Source organism: Gymnoscopelus microlampas (genome assembly GCF_963454915.1).
Source record: "Gymnoscopelus microlampas genome assembly, chromosome: 11".
Classification (NCBI taxonomy): domain Eukaryota; kingdom Metazoa; phylum Chordata; class Actinopteri; order Myctophiformes; family Myctophidae; genus Gymnoscopelus; species Gymnoscopelus microlampas.
In genome coordinates this window covers 30020708-30047848 of record NC_139948.1, presented here as the reverse complement: position 1 = coordinate 30047848, position 27141 = coordinate 30020708, and the positions used below count along the sequence as shown (strand labels likewise).

General features: G+C 40.1%; 1 protein-coding gene across 7 annotated transcripts; it reads left to right on the top strand.

The window, feature by feature from the left end:
• Positions 1–26558, top strand: LOC311055321 (uncharacterized protein). 7 transcript variants are annotated; one of them, XM_084071460.1, is made up of 25 exons: positions 1–78; positions 3076–3123; positions 3399–3434; positions 3705–3764; positions 3866–3898; positions 3990–4061; positions 4978–5061; positions 5156–5182; positions 6107–6139; positions 17536–17586; positions 17713–17763; positions 17955–17972; positions 18635–18688; positions 19359–19403; positions 19505–19570; positions 20353–20397; positions 21469–21621; positions 23048–23101; positions 23236–23304; positions 23729–23806; positions 23961–23987; positions 24654–24695; positions 25068–25094; positions 25684–25740; positions 26191–26558. In XM_084071460.1, the coding sequence occupies exons 1-25, from the start codon at positions 12–14 to the stop codon at positions 26193–26195; spliced, it is 1302 nt and encodes a 433-aa protein (XP_083927586.1). In that variant the 5' UTR covers positions 1–11; the 3' UTR covers positions 26196–26558. The 7 variants fall into 7 exon arrangements, with proteins under 7 accessions (XP_083927586.1, XP_083927587.1, XP_083927590.1 ...); XM_084071461.1 differs by lacking the exon at positions 19505–19570; XM_084071464.1 differs by lacking the exon at positions 21469–21621.
• The last annotated feature ends 583 nt before the right edge of the window (positions 26559–27141 follow it).

Below are 27141 nucleotides of genomic sequence, written 5' to 3'. Positions count from 1 at the left end.
TCTCCTGCACTATGTTGGTACGAGTTCTTCTCCAGACCACGCTGGTCCTGTGGCTGGCACAGCTCACTCTGCAACGAGGTAAGAGATGACCAGTGGAAATGGTGATACTTTATTGTATGGTCATGTCACTAGACAGAAAAAAAAAAGTTTTTATCAGCTATTATTAATAGTGCCCTCCTAATAGTTAGGAGGGGTAAATGCAGGACACATTTCACCTATATGCAAATGTACAGTAACAAACGCACCCCAAAAGATTGGGGACTAAAACTTCCTTAACTGGAAAACATGGGGCTGATTTAATTACTACAGTATACAGTATGTGCTGCTGGGTAGCTGAAAAGTAGTGTCATATTTTTGGGTTAAAGCTACATTTATGTTAAAAGGTAAAGCAGTATATTCTGATAGTAACCATTGCTATTAAGTGTTTGTTCAATAACAGGCGTCTCTCCAGCTCTTTAATAAACAGAAAATACATTTGCAGGTGGGTTGCCAATTTCAGCCAATCAGGAAATCAAATAAGTACCCATTTATCAGCTTTTGTCTGCTCACTTCTTTGTGTCATCACATCCAATTTCACTTATTTCTCCTATATTCTATGAGTTCTCTCTCCTGATTGGACAAAATTGGTATACTGACCTAATTTCCTAAAAAGCTCACTCTATAACAATGATTGCTATCAGAATATAGCGCTATTCAATCAGTTAATTGCATGTTAACTGATCAAAAATGTTTTGTAATCATAATCTAAATCTGCAAAGTAAACAGTAAATAAAGATGTCAGATAATTGTAATGGAATAAAAAGTCTGGTAACATTCATGAAGCCATTACACTGTATGGCACTTAAAACTATAATAAAAAGATAAAGACTTATAAGGTAGAGTATCATAAATACATATTACATACATATATTGGTCACTCATGGACATTTATTTTTCAAAGATCATAGTGTATTCCAATTTTCATAGTTTTAATACATTATGATACTTTTACATTGCATAATAATAACTGATATACTGCATTATAGCATGACTATAAGTGACCAGTGTGTGCTTTAAGTAAAGTGAATAAACAAATCAGGACCCACATGGAAACCACATGGCTCCAATGTGGATCTGAGACTTCATGTGGCCAGACTGTGACATCAGTCATCTTCTATGACATCAATCATCTATGACATTTCTATGACTCTGAGTTTGGGCAAGGTTTCAGCCAGAGCCCCATTGACGTCAATTATAAAATAAAAGTTAAATATTTCAAAAAGTATTGAACATGGAAAAGAAATACTACCTACTGGCTGTGTCTGCACATTAATGTGTGAGATTAACTTCGGACGGACAGTCAGTCAGTCAGTCAGTCAGAGAGAGAGAGAGAGAGAGAGAGAGAGAGAGAGAGAGAGAGAGAGAGAGAGAGAGAGAGAGAGAGAGAGAGAGAGAGAGAGAGAGAGAGAGAGAGAGAGAGAGAGAGAGAGAGAGAGAGAGAGAGAGAGAGAGAGAGAGAGAGAGAGAGAGATATATAATACATTATAGACATGGGTTTCGTAGAAAGTGTTATCGAATGGGCATTTGTCTCTGCTCCTGTATAAAAAATGGAAATACACAAGTAAAGTAAAGGTACTTCAAAATTGTACTAAAGTGTAGTACTTGTGTTACTTTCCACCACTGATGACAAAGCATAAACTAGCCTTAAAAGAGATTTAGGGCTGTATGCGTGTTGATGAAAAGCAGGAGGTAAAATGTATAGAGGAGAATGCTCACAGTGGTTTTATATGCAGTTTTATAAGTGTTATAAATGCAGGCATCAAGTACATTACAATTTTGTATGAATGTTGAAGACCATTTTTTCCCATGTATTTCTTTCTGAACGGAATGAAACATGACTGTTATACTGTTTTTATAATAGTATTTACTGTTTTGTATATTTGATATGCCCATATTATGCCATATGGACATATACTGATGATGACATCAAGGCTCTACATATATGGGCATAAAAGGGACAAAGACGGACAGATACAGAGATGCCCATATATGCAGCGGTGGACAGTAACTAAGTACATTTACTTGAGGACTGTTAAGTAAATATTCTATTGTATCTATTAGCAATCATATTGATAAAGAATTCAATCAATCAATTAATCAAACAAACAGATACAGAAATCTCCATATATGAGTATAAAAAGGACACAGACAGAGAGACGGGTACTCTGACAATGGATACAATGGGTACAATGGGTGCCCGGTCTAGTATCATTTCTGTTGGTTTTCACACAGAGTAACCGGCTATTAACTGGAGCCAACCTCCTGGTAGCGAAATGCTTTTCAAGATTAATTAATCAAAGACATGATGACACAAGGGCAGAATTTAAATTGGCATCAATGTCATATCTCTGATAAGCTACCTCACTGACTCCACTATCATTTATGTGTTAAATACCCAATGTCTGTGTTACATCAAAGACAGCATGGGCCTTGTTGATGAGATCTCAGTGAGATGGACCTGCTCCATGTCCAGTGATCAAGCCAAGTGTCTGTAGTAACCATCCAATTGCTTAGGATCAAAGCGTGGAATGAGGTGGTGGCAAATGCAGTCCAAATATGACAACCCATCGTGAGGGGAAACTTTACAACCGGCACACAGTCTCTCCTGTTTGTCTCATTCTCTAATGCCATCAATAGGGGCTTGTTTCTCCCTCCTCCGTTGCCTAGTCAGACCCTCAGTAATTGTGAAGAGTTTCTCCTCTAATGACATACCCAAAATAGTGATACTGTAGTTAACGTGGTTAGCTTAAAAAACAGGGGCAAATGGACCTGTATAGATTATATAATGTGGGTATTATGCATGCATGAAACACCTGTGATATTTGTGGCAGTTTGATGATATACAGTATCTCATACTGTATGTGATTAGTCTGTTGTTCCTCTGGAAGGTTACTTTGTGAATATTCTGTTGGGAGGACACGGAACACAGTGTTGTTTTTTATGTAAATTATGAGACTTACTGTACATGGAAATGTTATAGCCACTGTGTTATAGGGATATTGGAATGTTAATTAAGTATGTTTTTGAATATTTCAGGGGTTAGACCTCAGAGCGGAACCATGGGGAGAATCGTGCCAGGCAGAGGTAAGATCAACCCCCCCCACACACACAACAAATCTTGTGTGTGTCCGCGCGTGTGCGTGTGTGCGTGCGTGCATGTGCGTGTGTGCGTGCGTGCACGCACAAGCGCACAAGTGTGTTTCAAACACAACTGTGTGTATGCATTTGTATACTGTAGAGTGTGTGTGCGTGTGCGTGCGTGCGTGTGTGTGCGTGCGTGCGTGCGTGCGTGTCCATGTATCAATGCGGACCTGTCTCTGACTGTATGTATTAACTTTTTTCCCTCTATTGTTACTCAGCTGCTGCCCTGGGAATGGGAGGAGTGAAACATGCAGGTCAGTGACCCCTGACCTTTTAACTCCACTGAACGATGACTACTAATGTATAGCAAAACTTGCAATGTTAATTAATCCACGTTCAGTTGACGAAAGATCTGTTCTTCACAACCTCCAAATGTTATCTCTGCATCTTGGCTAACTCCCAGTATGATGACATTACAGACATCATTCATTCATTCATTCATTCATTCATTCATTCATTCATTCATTCATTCATTCATTCATTCATTCATTCATTCATTCATTCATTCATTCATTCATTCTCAGGTGTTGGTGCTCTGGGAGCAATGGGAGCGTTGGGAGCCCAAGGCTATGGAAGTAAATTGGGTAAGGCTGGATAATTATAGGAATTGTTTAAGCAGCTTGGTCCTGTATTATCTTTGGGTAAGATTAAATCATATTAATTGTCCTTTGCTTGAAATCATCAGGTGGACGTTATGCAGGGGCCCACCTTGGTGCCGGTAAGTTGTATGTATACAACTCATGACAACATTATATTTTTTGGCTTTGTCATTATGGTAGTTTGTAAAACTCCTTGCATCTATTCCTAAGGGGGATACAGAGGCTTTGCAGCAAGAGGTGCACTGAAGCAAGGTGGTGGGTATGGAACCCAAGGTGGCTACGGTAGGTCATTTTTACCAGCTTGCGACCTGGTCTAAGAAGAGACTGACCACTAGTCAACATGTGTTCGACAGATTCTCAACATGTTTTCGTTCATTGGCTGTCCTTTAAGCCAATTGGGATACTTTACCATACTCTGAATGGGCGGTCTCGTCCTCCCAAACTATGGCTACTATGGCTACTAGACACACCTCTCGCCTCTATGGCTACTATACACGCCTGCCGTCGGTTCAAATCACCGTGACACAGAGAAATATATAGGACTGAAGTGAAAAAAAAACTAAAAATGTAAGTAAACTACTTGAGTAAATGTACTTAGTTACTTTACACCTCTGCATACGAGCTGCCTAGCGTGCGATCTGGCCTTGCAGTGTTGTCAGATTCTGCGAGAGAAATAAGCAACAGGTCTAAGCCAATGGGGAGCCACTAGCAGTGTTGCCAGATTCTGGGAGACAAATCAGGAACCAGGTCTATGGAAACAAGCCACGCATACACGGCACACACACACACACACACACACACACACACACACACACACACACACACACACACACACACACACACACACACACACACACACACACACACACACACACACACACACACACACACACACACACACACACACACACACACACACACACAGAGAAAAGAAAGCAAGCTGGTATACGTGACTGTGTGTCATGTCTTGTTTATCAAACTGTCACTCATACCTAGCCCTAGAATGGCTGCTATTCCATATCCTATGAAATACATGCAGTGTATGGAATATCAGCTATTAAAAGGGCTATCTTTGTTCCCTGTCCACAAATTAGATATGTGGACGTGATGCGTCGCTTTTGACCTTTGAAAATCAGTTTTTTTCAGCAAGCAACGTAGTCACATTATGAAGTATAACTTCTACACTCCACTCTTACAGCAGGTGGAATGGGAATGGCACTGGGAGCTGGACTTGGGAACGGAATGGGATATAACTTGGGACAGGGAATGAAGCGTGGTGGAGGTAAGCTAAAATTTAAACAGAGAGATCAGCTAAGATTTGTTATTTCAGAAGTACAGTATTGTATAATAAAATGTGTGTTTCTGTGACATTTCAGGTTATGGTGGTGGCTATGGCAATCCGGGTAAGTGATTGTCCTGTCTGGTGGTTTGCACATACTATATATTGTTTGCACAAGTAAGAGTGCCAGGTCAGGTAGGTTATTGTGGGCCAGCGGACAACGGAACCATCTTGATCACTGGACTATAGAGATAATGTGTACCGATTTGCATGATGTTTGGACAAAAGTAATATGAAAAAGAAAAGTGTTGGAAAAATCTCCTGGTGGCGCTATAATAGGGCAATGTTCAAAGGGTGGCATTTGTTCCTCAACGTAGTGCAAATGTGCGTGCAAAGTTTCACTGCAATCGGACATTGCGTTCATGATTTGCGGCATTTTGTTCAAAACGGGTCACTCCTGCAAACAAAATTTTAGCCAATCAGTATGGAATATGAAAAATCTGAAAGACCCGTTTCGTTTAATGACTATAAAGATACGATGTACCGATTTGCGTGATTTTTGGACAAAATCTATAGGAGTACTGTCCAATTTTTTTTTTGCACAAATTGGCCTCCTGGTGCCCATGTGAAAAAATTGGGGCAGAGGTTCTGCTTTGGCATTTATGGAGTGTGTGTGCGCAGTTTCGCTGCGATCAAGCCAACGGTGCCAGAGATTAAGCTGTACACAGACAGAATGACGGACGGACACACGGACACACGGACGGACGGACGGGGGGTAAAACATACTCTCTCGCCATGCCTTTCGGCCTGGCGGAGACAATAAGACTTCCCTTTAAGCCCCATGCTTATTTGTTTGTCAGATTAAATTCAGCTACGCTGCAATTTGTCATTGTCTGTGAACATGATACACGGAGCAGATTGCTCCTCGGCAAATAAATTACAGAGTGACCTTGCCGTCAAAATTGTGATGTAATGTGTGATAGATGTCATTACTCTGATTCAAAACATGTCCTACCCTCTCTGACCTTGTCTCTTGTCTTGTTGCTAGGATATGGGGCTGGCTATCCAGGAGCACGACCAGGTGAGTGACGAATCATAGCTCGCCTCTAGACCGCACCCTGTTTGTATACAGGAGAGCAACTTCCTGTATAGCTCTCTCCATAAATACGTGACATTGAGATTTTGGTGACACCCTGTCAGCCATAATCAATCACAGCTGTGGGTGTGACTGAGTGCATTAAAGGGAATGTGCTACTGAGGTATCTCACTGTCATTAGGCTAACCACTTTCAACTTGGCATTCCTATTTGGGGCATGTTATTTGGGTGGGGTAGAAAGAAGGAAAGAAAGAAAGAAATAATTTCGCGTGCAAAAGGTTTAAAAGGACTTAAGTGGTTAAGCAATGAGGAGCAATTATGTAGTGTTGCATAACCATAACCATGACCATTACAAAGTGCTTCATCAGATATAGGAACTGAACTGGCAAGATGACATGTAGCCACATCCATTGATTGGTCTGGGGCCAGTTAGGATGTTTGATGATTCCAATTAGGGTGCTTCTATCTGCCATCACCAGGTGCAGGAGCTGGCCAGGGGTCCAAGAAACCAAAACCTGGTAATATTAGCAGCTGTTGGTGTTCATGTCTGTTTATGTTGTTGTTGTCATCGACCTGTGTTGGATGTAACCTCCATGACTTGCAGTTCACTGACATCGTCATGCATGCAAATGCATACTGGTTGATTTGCATGTCAGTCCTGTTTATATAATACTCATCAACTGCCTCGGTGAGGAGTCTTACGAATTCCTCTTTTGAGTTTGTGTGTACAGGAGATGTACACTACAAGCCGATATGTTAATGAGAACTGTCTGATGTACTGTATGTGGCATTGGCATGTGTGATGTATTTGGCATGAGTTCTCCAGCAGTTAGTCTGTATGAAATCATCTAAATTAAGCTTGCCAAAAATAACTGATCTACAATATGTTGCTTGCAAATCTGTTCTTTTTGGCCAGCGACCATGTATAAATTAGGCTTTATTCAGCACTAATGAATCAGTGTTTTGTTTATAATAATCGTGTGTGTGTGTGTGTGTGTGTGTGTGTGTGTGTGTGTGTGTGTGTGTGTGTGTGTGTGTGTGTGTGTGTGTGTGTGTGTGTGTGTGTGTGTGTGTGTGTGTGTGTGTGTGTGTGTGTGTGTGTGTGTGTGTGTGTGTGTGTGTGTGGCATGAGTTCCCTAACACTGTGACAACGTTCTGATCAGTGAGCTAATGAGTTGAGTAATGAGTGTTGTGGTCTGCAGGGTTTTAAACCTCTGTGTCTTGTGTATTTGTGTGACAGAAAGTGGAGTGTAGACACAGTATACATATAATTCATATATCGCAGATTGGGCAATTCATCATATTCACACGGCCTCTATGCTACATACTATGTCAAACCTGGGGTAGAATTTCTCACCAAGTAGGCTAAGTGAGTATGATGTAAGAGCAAAATGGCTGCCGTGTGGATATGGTCAATGGGACATTTAACAATTTAAGAAAAGTATGTTTAAAGCAACCAGTAGAAAGGACTAGGACTATAGGACTCCAACATAATGTTCCTGAGCTAGACAGAGGTTTAGTTTTTTGAGTTTGAATCACTTTAATCAGACGTGTTTTCAGTAACTGTGGGGGTAGTCTGCAGGGGTTGGTGGAGTTGGAGGACCCAATGGGCAGGGTACAAAACCACAGCGGGTAAACAGTCATATCATGTTTCTGATTACTTTGATCACTTTCATTATATTTAACTGAAGGTATATGATGTAACAATTGCATTTGTAGATATTAGTAGTTAGTTAGGCCTATAACTTGTCCTCTTGTACTTGATGTTTGTGTTGGCTCAGGGCGTAATTGTCTCTGTTTCTGACTGTCCATCAGTTGTCTTTGTGGTAATAACTTTGGATGGCATTGTTTTTTTGGATATGTGTTCTAGATGTGGCTTTATATTTGTTATGTTTGTCACATTATTGTTGTTTCTATAATGACTTTGTCTATTGTTTTTTGGTCAGTTTTATTTGTTTTAGCCTCTTGAATTATGATGACTGAAATGGGGGTCTGTTTTCAGGTCATAGTTGATGCTGACTTTTAGTCTTGTTTATTGTCAGATAATGAGATATATCAGATTAAGTGGTTTGATACACATATTAAATTGTAAATGTTTTCTTGCTACCGGGCACTAAAATGTATTCTTGATCTGCACAGGGGCAGCTTTATCTCAGCCCTCCATAACTCATGAATGAATCATGATGCTATCACTTTGTCAGATGTGTCTGCAGAAGCATTAGGTGGAACTGAAAATAACACTGTGAGGGACATTGTTCAGATTCTGAAAGGAGCAAAAAGTAAAACTCTCATTAATCCTTCTGTTGAAAAAAAAACCCCTCACAAGTCTTGAATGGTTTTGAGACCTGCTTGCACCTGGAGAGCATGGTTAAAAAGTCTTGGCCCACTAGCTCGGCCATTCAGGGAGCACGTCTCTGACCTATGCTACCTTGATAACACAGTCAAATATTTGATCCTGCTGTCTCACAAGGTAAAGGAACAAAAACCTGTGGACCTGTGGTAACAGACATGCAGGAGACTGGTGGTCTAGAAACACAGGCGCCTTTTGCTAAAGAGAGCAATAAAAATCAGAGTCCTCCATTTTCTCAAATACTGGGGACCAGCTATGTATCATCTGTTCCACAAAATCTGACTGCCATAAACTATGGACATACCAGTAACGTGTCAGATAGAATGGGATTGAAAGGCCCTCTGTTGGTGGCTTCAGAAGCACAAAGGCTTGCCAAAAGTCTGGCGCCTCAGGTGCCTGTTGATAAAAACAGAAAAAGTCTCAGTCCCTTGACAACACAGGGAGGTGGACTGCTGCTTTCGCAAAGTCCAAATGAGAAAGTATGTATTCTCTGTTCACATAACTCAGGGCACCAAAAATGATGCATCTGCCCGTTCAGATGGGCAAGGTATCAAAGGTCTTGGATCTGTGGCAGTGAAGGCAGCAAATATCTTGGTTGTGTAACTTTTCGACACAGGGAGCCATGGGCCAGTGCTGCCAAGTGGAACCCAAAGTTTGGACAGTGTAACTGTATCTAGAAGGATGGATAGGTAGGAAAAGGCCTCTTCCCTCCCTGTTAAACGCGATGTCACTGTGTCTAATAGTCTTGGTCACCCAATGCTGAATGGAAAGGCAAATAAGGGTAAAGTTGTATTCATTTCTTTTTAACTTTGTTCATTTCATGTCTTGTCAGATATTCCATAGTCCATCCTGGAAACCTACTTCCATCTCATTATTGTCACTGCTCATCAGTCATGTCATTGTCTGTGGTTTGTTTTTGTATGGCTGTTGTGTCCCAATTTAGCCTTGAACATTGTTTGGATGGTTCGCCTCTTGTATTCAGACTTATTATTGGAATTAAACTGTGTCTTGCTTCCTAACAAGAATAACATGTCTCTGTATGTGCTACATACAACATTCTGTAGTATATTGTTTCCTGTTTCTATCTACTGTAGCTCTTAAACAGTAAAATTCATAGTGTTCATGTACTGTAACTCTTAGTGTAAGTAGAACCTTACAGGTCATCTATTTGGGTACATTTTACACCAGTTATATGAACACTGAGTATTTTAATGTGTACCATATAATTGTATGGGTGCTCTTTTGCCCAGTTGTCTAGAAAGTTTATATAAATACGGTTAGGGTTAAAGGTAGGGTAAGTGATATTTTTGGGTTAAAACAAAAAGTATTTTGTTAAAAGGTTAAAGCACTATATTCTGATAGTAATCATTGCTATAGAGTGTTTGTTCAGTAACAGGAGTCTCCCCGTCTCTCCAGCTCTTTAATAAACAGAAAATACATTTTCCGGTAGGTGTCAAAACAAAATCTCAGCCAATCTGGAGAAAGTACCAATTTTTAAGCTTCATTTTTATAGTGTTCCAGTTCCAATTTTGTCTGCTCATTTCGTAGTGTCATCACTTCCAATTTCACTTGTTTAATCTAAATCCTGATTGAGTTCTCTATCCTGATTGGATAAAATTGGAAATGAAACTGAAACTGAAACGAAAATGCATTTTCTGTTTTATAAAGAGCTGGAGAGACAAGGAGACTCCTTTTACTGAACAAACACTCTATAGCAATGAGTACTATCAGAATATAGAGCTATTTAACACTTATTTTAACCAAAGAAAATCACTTACCCTACCTTTAACTTTCTTACCTATAAAATATTGCTCTATTTGATTTGGATCCTCATTCTTTGTTTTGGCATATATATATTGATGTACAACTTTGGTGTTTTCAATATACTATGCCTGAGTATTACTGTATGTGTGGGTGAAATTGAAGAAGTGGATATGGATCATAGTGTGAAAGGCAATGGTGAATGTCATGCTGCCTTGTATTTGCGTATCTGTTGTCCTGCCGGTGATATTGGGCTGTTTAATGTCTGTGATGCATCTCTGTGTTTATGTTGTTGTTGCTGTGCTGTAGATTATGTTGGGCACTCAGAACATTGACCCACACAGTAATTGAAGTGTCTAACCGTGACTGACTGTAGCATAACCCAAGAACGATCTTGTGATTCGGGTCTGGGTCACAGGTTAAAGCAGACTATGTGTTTTAAATTGCATGCTGTCATATAATTTTCTGTGTGTATTTTAAACATGAGTGCATGGGCATGAATGCACAAGTGCTGACCATATTCCCTCTGGTAATTTCAGGATCATAGCTACTATTTTCTTCTTACCAATGTGTAATCGTTTTATGGAAAAGTGATTGCTGGAGCCCATATTCCTGTTTCATTTATAAGTAATCATTGTTATGGTCTGCAGGATTTGTCCCAGGAGCTGGTGGTGTTCCCAATGGACAGGGTGCTAACGGCAATGGTAAAAGTCCATTAATTAAATAACCCAACCTGGTGTTTAAACAATGGTGTTTAAACAGTATCACCACAAGGATGTAGAGGTTAAACTATACTTTGTTTCATAACCACGTCACTTTACAAAAAACATTTTTTTTGTCATGCAACAAAGTATTAATCACCCTTCAATGAGTGCACGTACATGTGTTTAACTTTATAGATACCAGTCAGTTTAGAGCTCAATGTCAATAGATGTAGTATTTCAGTTTCTTTTCTCAGATTCGTATTATTAACAGTTTACTATCACTTACTACTTAGCAATTGTCGTGGTAGTAAGGAAATTCTGAAGAGCTGAAGGTCACAATATTACTTAACATAATGTTAATGGTACATTTCTGTTGTCTGTATTTCTCCATACTTTTTTTAAAGGACCAATGTGTTTATCTTGATATTCTTTGAACATTTTGCTAGTCTGTCACAGTATGTAACTGTCTTCACTGTATAGAAGTCTTTCCGTGGTCATTAACAGCTGTTGTGGTCTCTAGGTTATGGTGCAGCAGCTGGGGTGACCAATGGTGCTAAAAATGGTAAAACCTCTGCTTGTACAGTATGTGCATGGCATTTAGCATGTTGAATGGTGAACTTCTGCATGGATTTAGAATCACACAACAGTCATCAGGACTTTGTGAATGAGATGCTGAAGGCTCTGACAGCTTGTCAATGAGAGCAGTAATCAGTGTCCTGGTTTGTAGGATTTGGTCCAGGGAATGGTGTTCTCAATGGAGGGCCAGTCAAAGGCAATGGTAAACTGTTACCAGCATGTCTCTGTGTGTCTGTTCTGATGTATTGAAAATATTTTATTTTATGTCTTATGGATCAACTAGAAAACAGATGCTTTAGCAATATCATTGATCAAGGCATTTTGGCATGTTTGAAGAGAAATAGGAAAAACGATTCTATTCAAAACTAAGGCAGACTTTTGATTGGTACTGATTAATCTTGGTTCCCAGGTCGTGGTCCAGTTGTAGCCGGGCCCTCAGCTGCTAAAAGCAATGGTAACATGTTCCTGTGTTGTCTAACAAGATGCAGTCTAGCAATGCCCCAGCAACTGCCTTGTACACCCTAGAACCACCTGTTTTACCACAGCAAAACCCTAGTCACATGTGTTCAAACACCTGTTGTTTTACCCTAGCACTGCCCTAAAAAACGCTACACTTTAGCCACTTGTTTTCCCCTCGCAACTCCCTACTACACCCTGGCAACCGCCTGTTTTACCCTAACAACTGTCTCTTGCTCCAAACCAAACACCCAGGCAATGCCCTAGCAACCACACTTAACACCCTAGAAACTGTCTAGTGCCTCCCAACACCCAATATGATTGACTGACTCCCTTTTGTTTTTGCATTAACACAACTCTACTGTCTTGCACGCTTTCATTCTATCATTGTTTTCTTCTTTCTTTCAAGTTCAACTTCTAATACATTTAGAGGTTCATTCCTCTCAAATGCTTTATCTGTTCAAAGTAGTTATGCTTATAAAGTAAAATTAGTACACAAAAAATCTACTTCTATTAAACATATTAATGATTATAAATACACATTTTACTCATTTTACTCTTGTACTTTTAAAGGTGCATTCCTCTCAAATGCTATTTCTACAAAAAGAAATGTCTTTACAGCTTTTTTAAGTGAGGGTGTGTGTGTGTGTGTGTGTGTGTGTGTGTGTGTGTGTGTGTGTGTGTGTGTGTGTGTGTGTGTGTGTGTGTGTGTGTGTGTGTGTGTGTGTGTGTGTGTGTGTGTGTGTGTGTGTGTGTGTGTGTGTGTGTGTGTGTGTGTGTGTGTCTATACAAGTATATTATAGTATAGAAAGTATTTATAGTAGAATATAGAAAAATATACCAGAAAGCCAGTGTTAAATGAGACAGATGTTGCCATCTCAGTGATTTGAGACATTGTGATCACCGGTCTTTCTGTGATCATTATGTAACAGCTGTTGTGGTCTCCAGGTTATGGTGCAGCAGCTGGGGTGACCAATGGTGCTAAAAATGGTAAAAGCTCTGCTTGTACAGTATGTGCACGGCATTTAGCATGTTGAATGGAGAACTTCTGCATGGATTTAGAATCACACAACAGTCATCAGGACTTTATGATTGAGAAAGTGAAGCCTTGACAGCTTGTCAATGAGAGCAGTAATCAGTGTCCTGGTTTCGTAGGATTTGGTCCAGGGAATGGAGGTCTCAATGGAGGGCCAGTCAAGGGCAATGGTAAACTGTTACCAGCATGTCTACTGTATGAGTGTCTGCCCTAATGTATTGTGAAATGTTTGTTTTTTATGGAACAACTACAAAGTACATGCTTATACAGTATGAATATTCTTGATCAAGGAATTTTTGGCATGTCTTTAATGTTGAGTATGTTGGAGGAAAAAAAAGGAGATAAACTTTTTAATTGGTACTACTACTGATTAATCTTGGTTCCTAGGTCATGTTCCAGTTGTAGCGGGGCCCTCAGTCGCTAAAAGCAATGGTAACATGTTCCTGTCTTCTCTAACCTATAGAGGCACACAGCAAACTGTGTTGTACGATAAAGGGAATTACATGTAAACTGAACTCTCTAGTAGTGTGCATGATTCATTTGCCTCAGAGTTTTTGTTCAGTAGCAGTTTTAATTGCATTTCGGCGTTGTGCTCATCAGACACTCACTAATCACTGTTGTGGTCATCAGGATAGGGGAACAAAGCTAGAGGTTATAATGATGCTAAAAATGGCAATGGTGCTTTTCTGCCGTTCTTTTCGAGTGTTGGATTCTGCTCCCACTTTGTATTTGAATAGTATTTACTGTATATGAATATATACAGTATAAAACCAGTGTTAAATGAAATAATTGTCTTGAGATATTGTGATTAACAGTGTATAGAAGTCTTTCTAGAGTCATTAACAGTTGTTGTGGTCTCCAGGTTATGGTGCAGCAGCTGGGGTGACCAATGGTGCTAGAAATGGTAAAACCTCTGCTTGTGTGTGCACGGCATTTAGCATGTTGAATGGAGAACTTCTGCATGTATTTAGAATCCCACAACAGTCATCAGGACTTTGTGATTGAGAGGATGAGCCTGCTTGTCAATGAGAGCAGTAATCAGTGTCCTGGTTTGTAGGATTTGGTCCAGGGAATGGAGGTCTCAATGGAGGAGGGCCAGTCAAAGGCAATGGTAAACTGTCCAGCATGTCTATGAGTGTCTGTCCTAATGTATTCAGAATTGTAATACTGTATGTGAAACAAGATATGTATATTTTGAATCAATTTGAGAATGGATGACTATAACAATACAACTGATAATTGACTAATTATATCCACTTCAATCACCACAGCAAACTGTGTAGGGTGATGCATGCCCATGCATACTGTTGAGTACTGTGAATAGAGCTCTCTGCTTAGGGGCCTGCTATATTTTTAGCGGCTCTATACCTAAAGGTATAGAGCGGATCCTGCTCTATACCTGACTTTGTCCGTGTTCACCGTCAACGTTCTGATTGGTCAGACCCGTCAACGTTCTGATTGGTCAGACCCGTCAACGTTCTGATTGGTCAGACCCGTCAACGTTCTAATTGGTCAGACCCGTCAACAAAGTGATTGGTCAAGCTTCACGTGACACATGGCTATAAACACATTATAAACACATATCGATGACAAAATGTATCAAAGGCGCCGCTACCTTCACACAGGGTGTGATTTTTTTGTTGAGATTCAGCTGCAGCTTGTATGCATTTTGTGTTGTGGTCCCCAGGTTATGGTGCCACAGCTGGTGAGCCCAATGGTCCTAAAAATGGTAAAACCTCTTGCTTGTACGCGCGCACAGCGTGTAACATGTTAAATGCTGAAATGATGTAGTTTATTTTTTGTATGGAACACATCAATATTTCTGACAGCTCCTCAATGAGCAGTAATCAGTGTCCTGGTCTGTAGGATATGGTCCCAGGAATGGAGGTCTCAATGGCGGGGCAATCAGAGGCAATGGTAAACTGTTACCTGCATGTATTTGTATGTGTATGTATTGTATGTCTGTCCAAGTGCATTACAAATAGGTTTTCAAAGGAAAAGTACAAATCTATTGTTGTGAATCAACTAGAGATCAGTGCACTTGACCTCTAAATTAAAAAATAATGCTTATTGATAAAAAATCTTTTTGACATACCTTTAACCTAAATTAAACGAGCATGTTGAAAACTTACAGTAAAGACTGTCTTCAGACATAGGTTGGTTATTAATTGGTACCGAATAACCTTGGTTCCCAGGTTATGGTCCAGGTATAGCGGCAGGGCCCTCTGCTGCTAAACACAATGGTAAGCATCTGGTCAATGTTTCTATTTCTGCATCCGTCCTTAGTCAGTGAAGTCACTCACACTGAACTTTGAAACTGATGTGTGCACAGGGCCCACATGTGCTAATGTTGAAGCTTGGTTTTATATCTGCCATTGGCAACGCTGAGCTCATGGTGACAAGTCTAGTGTAGTTTAAGATGTCTTTCTACCTGTACCTGTGGATGGTGGTGAGCACACTCATAGCTCTGATACAATGTGAATATAGTGTGCTACCATCTTTTTCTATTCAAACATTTTCTCTTCACAATTCACATACAATACATCTGCAGTATGATCCTGTGCTTACTGTTGGGATATCTGAAGGGAATACACTAATAATGTTATGGTCTGTAGGATATACTCCAGGAAATGGGGGTCGAAATGGAAAAGCAGCCAAAAGCAATGGTAACCTTCTCTATCTGTGTTTCTATTTTAGTTTTAGTTTGAGGCAATATTATACAACGCAGTAAGACAGTCAATGGTCTGACATGGCCCTGGAACAGATAGGAAAATTCAAGATACTGAAGTTCCAGGTCAGAGTGGCAAAGGCACTGCTACATGTCTGCCTGCATGTCTTTCAGTTCATGTTTTTATCTTAATGAGTTGTTATGCAGTGAAATTGGAAGCTTCAGTCATGTAGGCTATACTGTAGGTATAACCAGAGTCTAAAGTAGTCCACAGTATATCTATTGTAGTGCTGCTGCTGCTGTTGTTGTTTTTGTATTCAGTGAACACTGTTGTGGATTCTAGGAGTTGGTGCTGATACTGGAGTGCGTAATGGTGTTAATGGCAATGGTAAAGCTTAAATCGCCTATCTCTGTGTGCGTCTTTGTTTGAGTCATAATGCATGGAGCATGCTTCAAGTCATCACGGAGGGATTAACAGCAACTTCTGTGGGTGGTGTTATGATTTTTAGGGTTTGGCTTGAAAGAGCTGCGAGGGACTTCACAATGGAAACCAAAACTGGTTATATAGACTATGTAGAATAGATGATTGATTTGTCCCTTTGTTCCGCTTTGAGTTGCATGTGTTGAACACATAATTTTGTGTACACAAATACCACGGCATGAAGGGGGATGTTATGCCTCATCTCTGAATGTTGTTTCTGTCTTATTGTTGCAGTAATATACACGTAGTTTCATAATTTACAAACATAACTTTTAACCACTTAAACCCTATATACTTTGTTGTATGACAAATAGCAAAAATAGCTGAATATAGGGTTCATGTGGTTAATATGTGTTTGACTGTTGACTTGCGAGAAGGCACGATGATTTGAATTTGACCTGATTCTGATGGTTTGGCATGTTTTGCACCACAGCTGGGTTTGTTGCTTGTTCGGTTGATGCATGGGTGTTGTTGTGTGTCAAAAGTCAGATAGTCCATGAGCCAGACAAGATTTCATTACCGAAAGAGTGGGCAAAACCATACCTATATTAAATTGTTCATAGGGTCAATATAAGTAAATAAATATATGATAACCTTTCCACAGGAGTAGCTTTTTTCATAGTTATCACACATTTTGTTATTTTCCCCATACATACATGACAGGTGAAAAAAAATCACAAAATTAAGAAAATAGTTATCATGAAACTTCCCCAGTTGAGTACTTACATGAAGACAATGAATTATCGTATTACAAGTTTTCTGAAATTGTATATTTAAATATGCAAATTAGGATTAGCATGTTTTCCTATATAATACCTAATTTGCATATTTAAATATACAATTTCAGAAAACTTGTAATACAATAAATCATTGTCTTCATGTAAGTAATCAACTGGGGAAGTTTCATTATGATAACTATTTTTAAAATTCTCTGATTCTTTTCACCTGTCATGTACAGTATATGGGGAAAATAACAAAATGTGTGATAACTATGAAAAAGCTACTCCTGTGGAAAGGTTATCATATATTTATTTACTTATATTGACCCTATGAACAATTTAATATAGGTATGGTTTTGCCCACTCTTTCGGTAATCATTGCTCAATTTTGGGGCTCTGGCTCATGGACTAAGAGGCTGCTCACAATTACGTGTGATTTGCATGGATGTTGTTGTTTGTGCCTGGGCTATCTATGAGCCCAGTGTGATTTACACTCACTTTTTCTTCCCACTCCTTCGCCTACAGTACATGCAGATCAGTAAATGCTGCTAATGTGAATGGGTCTGGATCCCTCGGGCCCACAGCCAATCACGGGTGATTTTTACTGAGTCTTGATTTCTTCTTTCACAGGTTACATTGGGAACTACGGAGCGAGCCTTGGCACTGGCGCTTATGGAGCAGGTAATGTAATGTTGGACACTGACAGATAACATGTGAGCACTAACAATCACATCCATGTTAGCTGAGGGAGGGCTGGATATAGAGGCAAGCAGCCTTTGGTAATGTACTGCCATAAATCATCCACAGCTTTGGGACAAGGAGGGTACCCTCTTGGTGGTGGAGCTGGCAAACTCGCAGGTGAGCATTGTAAATTGTAAATGGTATCTATAGCACCTTTATCCAAGTGGTCCACTTTGAAACTTCATTTTGTTTCCTGTTGCAACACTTTTAAATGTTAGACAGTTATCATAGCACAATGTTAAAACATGTTCCTTCCCTTGTTTTGTTTCTCGCTCTCTCGCTCTCTCTCGCTCTCTCTGACTCTCCAGGTGTTGGTCTCGGCCACGGTAGGTATCCCTAGATAATTGTTTTTCCATCCCTCCTCCTCCCTTCTCTCTGTCTTCTACCCACATGCCTTATTAAAAATGTTTCTCTCTTAACTCCCTCATCTTTACTTGCTCCTCCCACTCTGGCTTTTAATCCCCCCCCCCCCCCCCCCCACGTATTTGTCCCTCCATGCAAATGAAAGGAAATGTAGGATTATCTCCTCTGTTTACAATCACAGTCAAAATGAGGCTCCAAATGCACAACAGAGGAAACGCGGAGGGGATCCAAATATTTGCTTATTGCAATGGGCAGGAATCTGATGTCACAACCTACTTTGCCTTGTAAACCAACGATTTGCTTGCGAGGCTAGTTTGAAAATATTCAAATACTTTTTGAGGTCACTGTAGAAAGGTGCTTGGATCACTCTCTCTCTTAAAATTATCTGATGATTAATTGTATTCCTTCAAGGTCAACATATGAATTCCACCTGAATAACCAATCAATCTTCAGCCTATTATCTCTGTTAATATTCCTCTTTTTGTTTGTATGGATGTTGGTGTGTGGAATCGAATCTGTCCCTGAACTTTTATCATCTCTAAATGATGTGTATCTCGTTCCCGGTGACATTGTCCCTCTACTGAATTGACCTGACAAGTGCTATAAAGTGTACGTTTCATAACAGGCTATGGTGATGGTGCAGGAGGATACGCAGGTGCTGGTGCAGGCAATGGCTATGGTAAGGGAAACAAAACTGTCTTTGCGGAAATCTAATTCATGTGCTGCTGTGTTGCACATAGCGAGCCATTCACGGATGCAAGTAATTGGTAAACAAGTATAGAGGACAACTTATGCAGAATCTAGGCATTTTAAGGAATACTTTGAAACACAAGTTAGTGACAATTTGAAGGGAATGACGAGGGAACAGAGTTCTTCATACAACCACCAAATCCCGAGTGTTACTGTAACCCTGAGAGTGTTAAAATGGACCCACAGTGTACACATTACTGTGCTGGTGTTGACCCTGCAATGGTCCTTCAGTTAACATGTATCTCTACATGGCCTGCATGGAGTGAGTGAGGTTCCATCTTTTATTCTCACTGTAGGTGGAGATCCAGCTGGTGGTGCCGAGACAATGCCTGCAGGTGTTTAGGCATTGGCATAATGTCTGCCTGTGTGTGTGTGCATGTGTCTGTCTATGCCCCCCCCCCCCAACCACCACCCCAATCTCTTAAATGTCTTCCTTTCATTTTGGTACGCAGACAGGACAAGACAAGTCAAACACGAGGCAGGTCCGCAGCACGTCCGGTGGAACGGAGACATGCTGTGTAGTGTTAAACTCTGATATTCAGCATTCAGTTCACTGCTATTTCTTGAAGTACCTAACCTGTGCACCCTCCTCTCCGCAGGTTATGGGAATACCTATGGTGATGCCGGCAATGGTTATGCAGCAGGTAAGTACTGACAAAAGAGCACAGAGGAATGTAATCTACTAATAAACTCACCAACTCACATGCATAATTATAATTTAGCAATGATTATAATTATGTTTCAGGGCTTGGTTATCCATCTGTGTTAGCTGATGGTGAGGGGATGGGGAGAAAATCTGGGAAAAGTGAAGGTAATCATTCTTTGGGCGTAATATTAATTTGTAACACCTTAAAGCTGCAATCTGGAACTTATTTCAATGAATAGAACTATATGTTCTATTGTTAATACAATACACAGTAATACATCTGCACATCTGCAGTAGTTGGTGGTGGTCTCCCTACTCTTCCTATGAGAACTTCAGACCCTAGTGTCCAGTCTTGGAAGAGCAGTAGAAGTTTGGTCTCCCATGGGAGAACGTGGTTTGAATCACTGGTAGGACTTGAAACTTGCGGATTGCAGCTTTAACATACAATAACAGCAATCTATAGATAGTCTAACTTAACCTTTGAGTTTTGATTGCCAAGCAAATATTATTTGGTTCAATACGTGGACACTAATCGTATTCAGTTTCTCCACTGGGTGTAGCTATTTTCTATTTATAGAATTGTTGACTTGTGGAATTGGTCTGCTTTAATCTGATTGTTTTTGGTCAACTAAAAAGAGAATATCCTAAAGCCTAATTAAGACTTCATCGCACAAAGTATTAATATGTTATTTTCCACCAATGACACCATCGTGCAACGAAGTATAAAATAATGATTTACAGTACACTTTGTTGTATGATGGTGCTGTTAGCTTTTATCTCTGCAATTTTTGGAGCTTGTAGATCTACTATTTTGGACGCAACTTCCTTGTGAACTTGTAGATCGGCTATTTTCAGCATGTGTCACCGCCGTACGGCAGAGCAGAAATTAGGTAACTTCAGCAAAAGAGAGAATAATGACTGACATGTTTGTGTTGATGATATTCTAGGCCTTGGTGCTGGAAGTTATGGTGTTCAAGGCCAGGGGGCTTATGGTAAGAAATTCAAGGATGAAACGAAGCCGATGGGCGACCAGCAATTTAGGAAGAACTATGTGTTCCTCTGCAATTCAATGTCGCAACACATAACAAGGATTTATGCATGGAAGGAGAAATGCATGCATGGAAGGAGAAATACTTTCTCATTTCATGCATAAGGGGCAGAAAGAAAAGACACTAAATTCATAATTTTAGTCTTGCTTAGCTGGAGAGCTCTGCCTAAACTGATACTTCTGGGAAAATCAATGAATGGGCTGAAACTGGGTGGAAACAATTCAGACATTTTCCAAATAACCGTATCGTAGATACTGAAGCAAAGGAAATAATTTGGGGCAGGCTTTCATATTGGGACGGTATCGGGATTCTTTTTCAAAGCAGTGGACGTAGGTTTGTCAGCACTCAGCAGCAGTTACCGCTGTTCTATCTAGCCCATTCATTGAATTTAGATATCCCCAGATGTCCCCATTCATATTGACGAGAACATGACATTTCTTCTATGATCTCAAGACTGTTACAATCCAAATCTTTGTTTCATTCTGAGAAATTACTGACAATTTCTTTATTTTGGATTTTGAGATTTTGCTGTGCCTCTTCCTCTCTGCTCTCAATAGTTTTTTTTGTTTTGTTTTTTATTTAAGAAACTATGTCACCGCTCCAAAAAATATTGCAATTATTTGTTTCCACTAACACCCCTTCTGTGTCATATTGTCATACATTATGTATAGAGTTGTTTTCCAAAGCATCTGGTTTTGAAAAGCAAAGCCTTGCAACTTCTTGCAACTTCTGCAACTTCTTGCAACTGCCATTTGGGGGTAATGGTTGCAAGTAGTTGCAAGGAGTTGCATTGGTGTGGATTGGCCACACATCTCTCAACTGAACTCACATCAGATTTTCATTATCAATCCAAATACATGAAAATATACTTGTTAAATCTTCATGGTGACTCCATTTGTCTTTGATAAACTCACCTAATTGCCTCAACTGATCCCTTCCATCTCTTGTCATTGTTTGGCCACCTTCATGTAACCTTTAATCCTCCTTCATGCAGTATCCTTTGTATGTCTGTAGGGGGCGGTGGCTCTGGCCCTGCTGGTGCCCTTGCCTATGGGGGCCAGGGAATGGTCCCCACAGGGCTGGGGGCTGATGAGAAGTCAGCCGGGTACAACGGGGGGTCCTATGGGGTTACCCGGGCCTTGAGCCTCGGGTCTGACTCTGGCATGGGTAAATACTGTACACACCTGGGTTAGAAGTAGAAACACACTTAGAAGAAACCCTACAGGTGCCTCAGGAGCATCTATTGAAAGGAATAGATATGTGCTTGGGATTTCACTTTCCGCTGAGAGAGCTTCTATCTCATTTGCTTTTATCACCTCACAACAAAATAATAATTTCTTATAGCAATGCAAAATCAACATTTCCTCATCTTTGGATCCACAGCAACATGGTTAGAGTATGTGTGCATGTAATAGATATGAAAACGTTTTAGAACTCCTGGGCTTAGAGTCTAAACTATGGTGATAAATTGGAAGTAAGGGAGAGAGGCATTGTTGAGAGAATGCACTGAAAATGGAGATGTACATGTAGATGCTGAAACCAAAAAGGGGAAATTATAAAAATGGACACAGCTGTGAAGTGAAGAGTGCATGCAACACCTCAAACTTAGCAACATGGCTTGCCTTAAAATGTAAATGATGATGTCAGTTTTCCTCTGCTGGTGTCAGCAGCACTTGGTGGTCGAATAGAGTCAGTTGGTGGTAAATATGGTGAGCAGCAAAGACATGATTCTCACGCTATTCGTCAAATATCTTAGTCAGCCGTCCGTTGACATAGTTTTACTATCTATTTGTGAGACTGAGAACCACAACTATGGAACAAAATAAGAGATCACTGCAAACGTATCATATTCTTTGGTTTCCTATTATGTGTTTTAGTAAAATGAACATTTTCATTATATTTATAAACTACTGACATTTTTACACAATATGCCTATTATCATTTTAACCTAGGAGGAGTTCAGAAATCTTGATAGTGTTTTTTTCTGTTGTGAGGTGTACAGAGACCCCTTGGAGTGGCGATGCACCATAAACAAATTGAAATGAATTAAATCAATATTTGGTATAATAACTATGATTTTGTTGTCTAAGGTAGTATTTATTGCACTGTTTTTGCCATCTGCTGCTGCCATCTGATAGTCAGCCATGGTTGTTATTCTTTTCCTCAATAATATTTTGTTATGGTGATCACCAATACCTCATTAAGTATTATGAGTGCAATGTTTTTGTGTTGGAATTAAACTGGAACAGTTTGGATCTCTTTAATCCTGTGTGTGGGGAAATTCAGTTTCAGCTTCACCCAGCTCATCAGATAAGCACTCAGCGGGTGGGGTGGGTTTAGCAGTTAGGGGTTAAGCTTGCTAAGGGACATTTCAACACACATACTGGGGCCGGGAGACAAACCAGTGACCTTTTGGTTATCAGACGGCCTCTCTACCTACTAAGCTATGACCGCCCAAACATGTAAAGAAGCAGGTTTGAGAAAGAATTACAGTAGAGTGGTCTCTTTCAGGATTTCAGGGTTTTACCAGAGAACATAGAGGTAAAATGGCAAGCAGATTAGGGATATCATTGCACTCATCTGTTTGTTACAGGGGCAGGAGTTGGTCCTTATGGTGGTGCTCCAGTCATTCCAACTGGACTGGAAGGTAAGAACTCTGGGTGTACCCCTGCCCTGCACGTGCATGCAACATAACATCTTTGTAATCGTATTGATTGCAAGTTACAACTGAATTAAATTGAGTTCTTTGCTTCTCAAAAACATAATCCCTCTTTCACCTAGGTGAGATTGGCTATGGTGCTCAACAACTTGCCCTGGGGGCGGAGGCTGCCAAATCTGCCAGCAAATATGGTGAGAATGAGCCTTTATCTGTATGTGATGTTCACTGTGCAAAAGTATGCTGTGATACGTGTGAGAGCGCTCGTGAAGTGTGCATGCACGAAAGGTTCTGCATGACGGCAGTTGTATCGAAACAGAACACACCCTAGTACACAGAGTGAGTTGCAATGACAACCCAACAATTAAAACTGAACACAGAACCACGCCAACTACAGAATGGACATTGACATGCGACCCACTAGCTAATTGCAAAGTGTAGGTTGTGGAGCAATTCGCTGAGTATATAAGAGATGCCAATCTAGGTTTTACATGATGGATGGCATAATACTGAACACAAGGTTGCCGGTTTACTTTAGCATACACTCCACATTGCTCTCCAAAATCTGACTTGTTTCTACTTTCTCTTTGGGCCTATTAATCTGCCCATCTCTCTAAGATGGTGGGTTGCCTCTGGGTAGCCAAGCTTATGGACTGGAGGCTGATGGTACTGGTGGGAAGCCTAAATGCAAAAATGGTACATGTCTATGTGTACATGTCCGTCTGTCGCTCTATATGTTTTGTTTACCTCGCCATGTGGCTGCTCTTATGCTGCTTGTGTATAAGTCTTATTATGACTTCAATATTGTTGTTCTTACTTTATGCTTGTATCTTTTTTTTTGTCATATTAGGAGCAGGCTATGGAGCTCAGCAAGCAGGTAATCTTTTATTCACTCAATACACTCAATGTACACAATACTGTATACCTACCACCTCAAACACATGTGCACACACACACACACACACACACACACACACACACACACACACACACACACACACACACACACACACACACACACACACACACACACACACACACAGGGTGCCAGTAAGGCAGTTGCATGTATAGTCACTTACTTTCACCTAATGCCTGAGCTGGAAATTGTTAGACGTCATCAAGCTCTCTCTGAGTGACCTTTAATTATGACCAGAGCTGCCAATTCAGAGAAATGATGAGCTGAAGCTTGTGACACACACACACACACACACACACACACACACACACACACACACACACACACACACACACACACACACACACACACACACACACACACACACACTCTTAACCTCATATCCTGGCTGAGCTTTTTCTTTTAAAACACACAGGGGCTCCGTTGCAACTTTGCAGTCACTTTCACAAATGACATGAGCAGGGAGGAGCAGATTCCCAGCACATCAAGCATCAGACTCATCTTATAGCATTGCACAGACATAGTTAATAGCATCAGGAGTTAAAAGTGTTTGTGATACAAATGTCTTGCATAATGTCTTTTGACTTCTTCTTATATTGTTCCTTTTTCTTGCATGTGTTTACCAAGCCTATGCTGCACAGCAAGGTGCAGGACAGGATGCCTATGGTGGTAAGCAATAAGCATGTTTCTTAAGGCGGATTTAGAGTCTTAAGACAAGAGTCTGACGACACTGTTAACAACAACAAAAAAGGGCTGACACGGTTTGCATCTCACAGCTTTTAGAGCTCATATTGTATCCTCCTTCCAGTTCACTCCTTCTGATGGCCTATGTCTTATTACAAAACATTTACACTTCACACACATGACTTTTAGAGTGCATTGTGTATACACAGCGTATTGGCAAACAATTACATTTAGACAATTTACTGTAAAATATGTAACATAGGCACATAGGTGCTGGTTGTGTGATGTTTGTCTAATTATAACTTCAAAATTGTTGTTCTTACTGTATGTATGTTTGCGTCTTTTTTGTCGTATTAGGAGCAGGCTATGGAGCTCAGCAAGCTGGTAATCGTTCACTTCATTCACTCAATACATGTATAACATACTGTATACCTACCACCTCAAGCACGCTGCACGCACGCACGCACGCGCGCACACACACACACACACACACACACACACACACACACACACACACACACACACACACACACACACACACACACACACACACACACACACACACACACACACACACACACACACACACACACACACACACACACACACACACAGGGTGCCAGTATGGCATGTATAGCCACTTCCACCTAATGCCTGAGCTGAAATTTGTTTTGCTATACATAGCGCATTGGCAAACAATTACATTTAGACAATTTACTGTAAAATAGGTATTTGTATGGGGACTAGATGAGGTCCAGGAGAGTTTAGTTTTTTAGCTGATCGTGTGCTCTATAATCAAACAAGTGATACTTAGGCAATGTATACTTTGTCCTTTCGACAAAGTTGGCATATTTTCAACTGCTGGACTTAGGTCATGTTTAGGATGTCATATAAGCAAACCTTCTCAGCTTATTTGTTCACTACTGCTATCCTTCCATGAGCACATTTACAATGTGGGTTGATCCTTTCACAGGAGGGCAAGGTGGAAAATATGGCGCACTGAATGGTGTCCTTGGAACTGGATACAAAGGTGAGGAGGAAGGGTGGTTTATTGTGCAACAATGTATGACTCAGATACTGTGTTGCAGCACTATTAAATTCTGTTGTTTGGTGTGCCATTTAAAGGGGAAATCCACCCATTTTCAATATTTAACTATGTCATTAATATAGCATAAAGGAGTTGTGTGGAAATAAGAAAAAAGTTCCCCCCTTTCTGTGTTGCCTTGAACTGGAGGATTGATTTTGGGTTTAACATTGCAAATTACAACATGATGACTCATCGTGTTGTAATTTGCCATGTTAAACCCAAAATCAATCTTCCAGTTCAAGGCAATACAGAAAGGGGGGAACTTTTTTCTTATTTCGACACAACTCCTTTATGCTATATTAATGACATAGTTAAATATTGAAAATGGGTGGATTTCCCCTTTAATGTATACTCATTACTCACCCTGCTCCCTCTATCTCCTTCTTTACCCAGGCTAATTGAAACGACATGGACACACCCAAGTGAATCGTTTTTTTTTTCATGATTGTAAAAAAAAAAAAAGTTTTAGCTTCTTCTTTGTTTCATTCCATTTTGTCCCAGTTTTGTTCTGTCGTGTCCTGTCCTATCTTGTTCTGTTATATTTCCTCGGTTTTGTGCTATTGTCTTTGTTTGGTATCTTCTTCTATGGTCCTCTGTCTGTTACTGGAGTGTTTGTTGTCATATCCATGCTAAAGGCAAGAAAGCACCTATAAGCTACCTGCAAGTCTCCTCATTCTGTTAATTTTGGTGACGTTTAGATAAATGTTAAATTTATTAAGCAAATAAATTATCTGCCAAATAATGTTGAATGAATATTTGTTCCTGGGACAAAGGATTTTACATTATATTTACCGTGGCCAAGTACTTTGTGTCTGTCACTTTGTTCTCATGGTGTGAGCCTCTTCCGTTCACAGGAAGTTCTGCCACTTCCTTTCCTATATGGGGTAACAACACACTGTGATATCAACTAAACAATCCTGTTGATAAATGCTTTTTATAAATCATCTACTGGTTTACACTGCAAAAGAAAACTGTTCATGAAGATTTAGGTCACATGCACAAATGTAATCTCTGGGGGAAATGAAAATATAATGGCAATTATTTTTTGAAATCACACACCCAATCTCTCTGTATTGTATGCTTATTCTGTGGAAGCAACATCAAGTCAATTACAGAGAAGGCTTCTTTTTCCCCCCTTTTTTTTGGAGCATTAGCAAAACTTAAACCTGCACACCAGAAATTGTGTAATGCATGTAAAATGAGAAGGGGAAAAAAAAGGTACAAGACCTTAATCAGAATCAGAATCAGCTTTATTGTCACATCACAGGTTTACAGAAGTAAAAAAGTGGGTGACATTTGTTTTCGAGAATAATTCCTATCGTATCGTTATTTTAAAAAAAAGAA